Source organism: Citrus clementina, unplaced genomic scaffold (genome assembly GCF_000493195.1).
Source record: "Citrus clementina cultivar Clemenules unplaced genomic scaffold, Citrus_clementina_v1.0 scaffold_3, whole genome shotgun sequence".
Taxonomy (NCBI): domain Eukaryota; kingdom Viridiplantae; phylum Streptophyta; class Magnoliopsida; order Sapindales; family Rutaceae; genus Citrus; species Citrus x clementina.
In genome coordinates this window covers 4,465,271-4,474,041 of record NW_006262339.1, presented here as the reverse complement: position 1 = coordinate 4,474,041, position 8,771 = coordinate 4,465,271, and the positions used below count along the sequence as shown (strand labels likewise).

The 8,771-nt window shown below is 33.0% G+C and overlaps 1 protein-coding gene across 2 annotated transcripts; it reads right to left on the bottom strand.

Moving 5' to 3' along the window:
• Positions 1-2,553: 2,553 nt before the first annotated feature.
• Positions 2,554-6,612, bottom strand: LOC18046085. Of its 2 annotated transcripts, XM_006440060.2 has the most exons (6): positions 6,316-6,612; positions 5,344-5,405; positions 4,207-4,297; positions 4,097-4,108; positions 3,440-3,542; positions 2,554-3,359 (listed from the first exon to the last, which is right to left on the bottom strand). In XM_006440060.2, the coding sequence occupies exons 1-6, from the start codon at positions 6,453-6,455 to the stop codon at positions 2,661-2,663; spliced, it is 1,107 nt and encodes a 368-aa protein (XP_006440123.1). In that variant the 5' UTR covers positions 6,456-6,612; the 3' UTR covers positions 2,554-2,660. The 2 variants fall into 2 exon arrangements, with proteins under 2 accessions (XP_006440123.1, XP_006440124.1); XM_006440061.2 differs by lacking the exon at positions 4,097-4,108.
• Between the last annotated feature and the right edge of the window lie 2,159 nt (positions 6,613-8,771).

Sequence of the window (8,771 nt, the reverse complement as noted above, 5' to 3'; positions counted from 1 at the left end):
TCTTAAATATAAAATTACAAGTAAACATATAACTAATCCCTATTTTGGGCCGCGTCATTGGATTAAAGCATTGGCTATTTATCAATACACGTTTCTCGAACATGGGGGGATAAGCCACTAAGTTAACTACTAGATTTTATGTTTCTTTTGTAAAGGTTTCGGGTGTTATTGGGTGGACAAATTGCAGCCGTTGGGGTTCCTTTGTAAGCCTATGTAGGGACCATAGGTTCAGCTACTAATCTTGAAATATTAGCTTAATAAATTTTCATTATTCTATCTAAACCAACCTTTATGTGTCAAGTTCCTATTAGACCTAATATAAATGTTAGCTAAATGAAATCAACCCAAGTTTAGCTTAAAGGATTTGAAACATAAACCAATAGAATTGGGATTAACTTGACTTGAAATTAATGAGCGGCAATGCTTTATATCAAATCATAACTGTTGGTGGTAAGCCACTTTTTTGAGTTCAAGTCAATGTGTTATATTTAAAATATTTAGATGCAGATCTCGTCTGTTTTGGATCTTCATAATATAGGTCTCTCGATAAATTTCTAGTTTTATCTTCTATATTATTACATTAAACCCAAAATAGTAAATATGATGTTGAATTGCTTAGAAGCAGCCAAATCAAGCCTCAATTTGGTGATTAAACAAATTTAGATTGGCAAATTAAAATTAGAACCATGTGGTCCTGTGATTCTTAACAAGCAAGCACAAACTTTTGAGAAAGCTTTTTAAAATTTCTAGCACAATGCAGACCATAAACCAGTGGCATGAAAATGGCATCAAATCATCAATCACAGCTCCAACAGCACCAAGAACACAATTATAGAGAACCCCATGATTCTTGGCTGCACATACACATGGAGAAAGAATTTTTAAAAGTGGAATATTGCAACAGAAAAATGATACTTCATTTTCGTATCTAGGTTTCACTGTCAGTCACCAGGGAAAAAATTATTTTAGAAAATCTAATGGGATATGAAATCACCAGTAGCATGTGGTATTTTTATAGCTTTTCTTTAATCCTTATCATCAACATAATTATGATACTTCTTCTTGTGGCCTTAAGTTTAATTAATCAACTTGATTTAAACAAAGGTCCAGATGGAACGCATGTAAGATTGAAACTCCAAGCCTCCTTATAAAGGGAGTAGTTCAAGATTTTGACTTTTAGTTGTGTTGCGGATCCATCCATGTGTTAATTCTAGAATAATCTGTTTGAGAAGGATGTAATGTCAAGTTGGATTTTGATCATTCAACAAGGCAAGATCGAAACTTATTAGATAATGAAATTAAATGAAATTCCCCACTTTGGTTTTTGGTGGACAGCTAGGGGAATGGATTTCGATCTTGCAAATTTCTTCGAACCCAATTTGTTGTTCTTTCAGATAATTTATTTATATCGGTGGGCTAATAATTTAGTCTATAATGAACCGAAATCAACAAGGGAAGCATCATAATTATGATAATGGGGATGAATACATAGGGCCTTGAAAAAAGGTGATGGTGAGATGAGTAGAGCCATTGAAATTGAAAGCATTGACAGCCTTATTTCAAGAGAAAATGGCCTATGAAAGTTGCAGTGGGTGTTGAAGTATGGGAAGAGAATAAAGCAAAGCAAGAAAGTAGTACCCATTAAGAAACCTACATAAACCTTTGATGGTTTCCAAAAGGCTCATTTGTGGCAAAATTCAGAGAGGGAATTTCATAATTGTATGTGCCTTTAGGATTCTCTTTATGGAAAATCAAACCCACCTCAAGTCCTCAACTAGTATGACTTAGATTCAAAGGTAATTAATGGGAACCGACTTGCGCGACATTTCAAATGAGCCCATTTGGATAGTTTTTGGCCTTACACTTTCTTTTTATTATTATTATTATGACTAGACACAAAGCAATAACTTATGGAGGAAGCTTTCGGAGATTTAAGGGACCTGATTTCACTTGAAAACCACATATTCCAAAATGGGTTTGCTGATAGAATAATATCCTGGTCTGCTTTCAGGTCTCTTTCTGGCTACAAATACCCACTTTCTTACACCAAAGGAGGCTTGCTCTGACTGCCCTAGGCAATTTCATATATAGTATTATTTATTGTATATATTATAATTGTTTTTTTTCAATATTTTGTGTCTTAATTGAAATATTGAAAGTCAAATAAAGAAAAGTCAAGATGAAAGTAGCCTTTAGGGTATTTGACCATATACGTGACCAATGGAAATTTTACTGGGCTAAACTAAACCAGCCAGTTCCTATGGATCCAGCCTGCCCAATTGTTTACAAGAGCACTGGTATGCAAGCAGACGTTATTACTCTTACTATTAGCAAAGCATAATTCCAGCTCAAAGATTAATCAAAGATACGATTCAAGTACTAAATGCGTTTCAGGGATAACTATGTACAAAAACCATAGCAAAGAAATAAAATAACACACCAACGTGATGAATATAATGATACGCTGCTCAGGACACCAGATTGCATGATCATGGCAGTACAAAGAAAAGCTAAATTTCAGCCTAAGAACATGTATTGAAGGCAACATGCATGTTGATGGAACTGATTTTAACCATTATATTAAATCACAGAATTAGAGAAGGTTTGTCACACAAAACCTAGCTTACAGTCTATTCCTGATTCAGGCATCGTGCCACAGATCATAGATCTTCTATGTTTTCTAGGGAACAGAAGTGTGCATCGACGCTATTGAGAGTTTCTTGATCAATTTCAGCAGTTGTAAACAATTTTGGTAAAATATAACCTGATTCTTTTCTTGATGCCATGTCCTTCTCGGTTTGCATCTCTGATACAACATATTCTTGAGTTTCAGTTTCACTGGACTTTGCATGCAGACAGTGGAGATGATATTTCAACTTCAAGTAAGACTTAGGATCCTCGTCACTCCGGGCTTTGTTCAACTTGTCAATGATATCACTTAAAGCTATCGACCTGTCAGACCACCAAAATTTTGCCTTTTTTGAACTTTTATCAAATTCCTTTTGGTCATTTAGGTCATCAGCCTTGTCGTTTAACTCACATTGAAGCTTCTTTAATCCCTGATCAACGGTTTGTGCCATCCTCCTCCTGAAGTTTTCACTTCTTGTTGGGTTTGATCTAAGTTTCAATTTATGGCCTGACGTCATCATCTCACTGTCTTCAACAGAATTCGAATCGGGGTTTGCTATAGTGGACTCGTCCTCATTGGACCCATCTGTAATAGATTTCACAGAAAATACCTCCTCAAGTAAACTAATATTCTGCACGTAACGGTCAAAAGCTTCATTTTCAACTTCAATGTTTCTATCCCTGTGTTCCTTTAACTTTGAAAATCTCCATTCATTTATAGCTGCAGCATCCTGAGATAGTTTCCCATATTGGTAAAACTCATGCTTAATCCACATATAACAATCTTCAAGGATGACAGTAAACAACTAACCTTTCTAGTCAATGGTTTCCTTGAACGCAGAGGCATTTGCACATTATTGAATTGAGCAAAATTGCTGGAGAGTTGCCGAAGTGATGCAACTCTAAGTGAAGTCCTGAAAAATGTCCAACGAGTAAAAGATCGATATTATAAGGCAAACAGAAGTCACTTTAAAGCACTGGAAAACACAATTAAGCACGTTAGAGAGAAACAGCCTATCACTAGAGGAGTAATTCTAAAATTTCATAAAAGTAATAATCAAATAGCAATGCTTCTCAAAAAAAAAAAAGCAATGAATTTCTTATCTCTAAAATGTTAAAAAAAAAAAAAAAAACCTTGAATGTAGGATTGCAATTTCTCAACCATTTATATCATTCCAATAGGAGGTTGATGTCATCAGTTTCTCCAACTTATATATGCTCATTAATAATTAGTGAATAGACACTATTGACTGGTAAATGTGCAAACAACACCAGACACTAAAAGAATTTGAGCACAGCAGTAGGAATGTAGAAAGACAATACAATTCTCAAGGAACATTATATTTCCAAACAGTTAGGCTGCAGTAATATTTTGTGAAATATACTTATCAGAAACACATGAGAGGCCCAACAGAGATAGAAACAATTCCCCACATCCCCAAGTTTGAGATCATGACTGGCTATATACCTAAACCTGGACCTGAATGCATATAAAATAGCGGAAGCATAAAAAACTTTAACTACGCAGTTGGAAGCTTGATGGACAAGTGAGTCTGAATAACTGATATTACAACTTACCCAGAAGGGGATACATCACTTGACTTCTGCTCACTTGAAGGAGTGCCTGAAGTTGGTGTCTTTTCGGCGAAAGTTGCATTTGCTTTCAAAACTGTATTTCCCATGAAAATACAAAATCAAGGTCATTCTCTCAACAGAATGGAAAATGATGAGGAAGGGAAAAGAGAACAAGAAGAAAAGTTAGTTCTCATCAAAAAACCAACAAAGGGGAGCTCAAATTCATGATGCTTACTCCTTAATGATGCATTTATACAGCTAATTGCAAGTATTAATGTACTAATTCCTTTCCTCCACAGGCAACATGTACATTCTCAATTTCATACCTTCTGAATAGAAGTGTTCATTAACATTTTCACCTTCACAAATTGATTCAGATTATTAACCAAACACTATCATGACCATGGAGAAATCCTTCATCCTTTACTTAAACAAAGTTATATTATAAGAGAAAAAGATATAAAAGACATGGTGGTAACATGGACAGTTCAAACAAAGCAATTAGAGATAGACCAAATTATCAAGTTTTCTTCCTAAGTTATTCCTCATGATTTAGGTCACAAATCACCTAATGTCATACTTCATTATGACTATTTTCGGCTCTACATCATTGTTGCTTCAGGTTATTTGTAAAAGGTATTCAACTCCAGAACACATTAACTAATAGAAGCATATAAATCGGCCATGCAAGCAACCATACGTGTAAATGAATGATAGGTCATAACCATACAACTAGGCATTGGAGCCAGATGTGAAAGAATATTTTGTTCTAAAATAGCCAAAAGTACTTCGGACATGATGTTATCAACCATTTTATATTAGAGTTGAAAACTGGAAAAGAGAAAGTGAATTGTGATGTGCCTGCCAATGAGCCCCTAAGTAGTTGAGTAAGACTTGAATGTAACAAGCATGCTTAGCGTGCCCAATTTGATTATTACATCGTAGAATGATCTACTGAAACCTTAAATTTGTCCCAAACTTTGTTGACTAAATAAATTTTGCCAATAGCCTATATCTCTACTAACACCTCCTCTTCCCAGAACAGTGGGGCAAGGCAAAATCAGAGTTTGATACTATTTGCGAGCACGAGTAGTATATGTTGAGCAAGCTTATCAAATGAATCCAGGTGAAAAGGCATACCATGAATGTGGCACGGATTTTGTGCCTTTGAGCAGCAACTCTTGCATGACTGGTATGGGCACCTGAACAAGTAATCCAATTCATTACCATAAGAGAATATATGAATTCCTCAAACAGCTCTGGGCAACAGAAGAATGCATGTGATGCTTGTGATGTAATAAGATTTCATAGATTCATCTATATTTTCAGAAATCTCAGAAATCAATTCAAAAACTACGCAGTGGGCAGTCCCTTAAAACATTTTCAGCAGTCTTAAGCACCATCAGTAACAACTGCTAGAGTACCGGGAAAACAAGCTAAATCAAAATGTATTGTCCAATCAATGCTGAATTGTATCAGTCAAGTTAAGCTGAGCACTAATATGTACTTCCCCTAGAACACAGATAACGAATACAGGATAAGTAAACATTGTAAATATCCCATAATAGTAATTATAATGTCATAGACAACATGCATTCGGTGGTTGACCAAGTACTGGGTTAAAGTCATCGCACAAACACCAACTAGGTCAGTTCCCCTAAAACTTTAGAAGTTGAGATCATTAGGAAACAACTCAACTCCAAATCAATAACTTGGAACAGTTAATGAAGATTGACACAAACCAATTTTAAAAAGTATGAATCCACAACATGTGCTACTGCGTCGTGTTAATATCTAACAATAAGCTTATAATCTGATCAATCCAACTATCCGAGCTTTCTGGAGATTTCATCACATTCAATTAAGTTTTGACTTTTGAGACCTTCCTTCTATTTAGAGGAAATTTTAAACGTCGAAATGCAATTTCACCGTTTGCAAAAAATTAAAAAAATTAAAAATAAAATATTTAAATTCATCAATCAATTAGCGTTACGCCAAGAAATCAACTGCTTCTTGTTCTTGAAATCAATTTGAGATAAATTATGCTCTTATGAACAAACCTAGAAAATATTATAAAAAGAAAAAAGAAACAAGAAAGAATGAAATAGTTACCGGGAGCGAGCGACGTTGCCACACTGAATACACTTGGGCTTGTTGAGGCCGCGGAGGGTTTTGGGCGGCGTGTCACGGTGCAACGTGGCGGTAGGAGAATCGGTACTGTTGTTGCTTAGGGCTGGCGACGAGGCCGCCATTTTCGTTGCTGTTTCTCCCGCTGCTGTTAGAGATTTAAATAACAACCAGACTGCAGTAGTGCGGTTTTGGCTGTGTTATTTCAAAAAAAAAAAATTGTAGAATAGAATAGAAAACTAAGAGGGATCTATCTTATGGTATGGGAGACAAAATTTGGCGGATGACAGAAACAGTGAGTAATGCGTATGTTGTATTTCCACCCTTTGTGTCGTCCGAAGCTTTTATTGGGCCTGGGCCAGTGAGTGGATGGATACTCACGCCCATTCGGCGCTGATATTCACACTTTTTAATGGGCTTGGGTCAATGAACATTTATAAATGGTTATTTAGAGGTGTTTTTTAACATCGCTTATCAAATATTTGGCTTTTAATGCGGTTAACTCCTAGAAATTAATGGGCACTTCAATTGTACAATCCTCCCTAGTGGATGTGAAAAAATTTTCTTTTTGATTTCTTATGTTAGACTTTAGTTATATTCTTTACACTTTAATTATACAATTTCATATTAACTAATGACATTTGACCTCTTCAAGTTATCTCACCAACTACCTGCTTTTCAATTTATATTATTATTTTTCAGGATTATCTTTATTAAAAATTTGTTATTTTGTTTTATTTTATTCTATCTTCCCTCCCCCTCTCTAGCATAACCATCTCCCCAAACAACTTAAAAAAGTTATATTTTATAAGAAATAAAAATTTGGTTTTGGTTCTATACTTGTCATTTATTTAGAATTTAGTACTACATTGAATTGAAATTTTCAGCTTAACCTGATTCTTATTTACCATCCAATAGATAAGTTCCTTAATTTTAGTAGTAATTGTATTAACAGTTAAAATTTAAACTACCACAATTAACTACAATTAAAATTATAATTATGATTATAGTGAAATAGAAAGACAATAAATTTCGGCCATATAAATATATTAATACACTATTATACTATAATATTGTAGATACCTCTTTTTTTTTCATATTTGTTGTTTATGAAATTCTTCAAGAATACTCTAGATTTAAGAGTAGACATGTGACATATTCTTTCTAAAAATTATTATTAAAAACAATGCTTCTCAATTAATTGAGGATAGTTTTCAGCTCACAATGAGGAAAAAAATTGTGAAATCCTTTTGACAGCCAAATATTATTGAAAAAAAGATACCATTAGCATCAGCGCTAGGCATAACCAAAATCATTGTAAAAAATTTGGTTCAATTCAATTTTCAAATTCATGTTCGGTATTTTTTCCCCTAAAACAAAAATCAAATAAAAAAAAATATCATTTAATTTTTTATATTAAAACAGTGCCAGGCAGCATAATTTGAGAGGACATAAGAAAATAAAAAATAAAAAAATTAATTTTTTTGATTCAATGAAATTAATAAAAATATAATTATTTGAAGGACCTACCTAAAAAATTTGGTTCCAATTCCAATTTCTTTTTGGTTATATTCTTATCGGTTCTTTAAAATTCATTATCGAATCGACCCATTGTCTACCCTAATTACGTTTAGCAATCAATGTTGTTTTGAAAAAACAACTAATGTAAAATTGTACTTTAGAGACAAATACAATAAGTCGTCTATTTTTCAAGAACATTACCTCCAATTCTTTAATGGTGCATTCATCAATTAGTAATCAAAATGGACTGTTACAAGTTGTCAAAATATTTTTAGTTAGTTATTGTCCTTATCATAATCATCTATAATAATAATAATAATAACAACAACAACAACAACAACAACAACCATAAAAATAATAATTTAAATATACTAATAATAATAATGTCGACAACAACAATAGCAATAACAACAACAACAATAATATTATAATTAAAGTTGAATTCCTAATGATTTTAATTAAAAGTAAAATATTGTTTGTTTTTTAATAGTTACAAGGTGTAATAATCATTATAATTATAACTGTAAAAAGAAAAAAAAAACAAAAATACGAGTGATCACAATAATTGAATTCCAAATATAATTTTAAAATAATCAAACTATGAATAATTTAATTTAAAAATTAAACAAGTAATAAATAAAATAAGTTGAATACTTGAATATCGTACTTACAATTAATTAATATTATTTTGAAATCAACTTAACTAATGCATAACTATTTAAATAATTTAAATTATTTCCTAAATAAACTATAACGTTAATAAAAATAATAAATCTAATGCCAGACAAATGGCAAAGAGCCGCCGCATCACCGCCAAACAGTCACCGGATCATTGTGGGAATAGAGTTTCTCTTCTTCAAAATTGCATCAAAATTATCAGAAACTAATGATCAACTCATTCGAGGGGGAAAAAAAAAAGG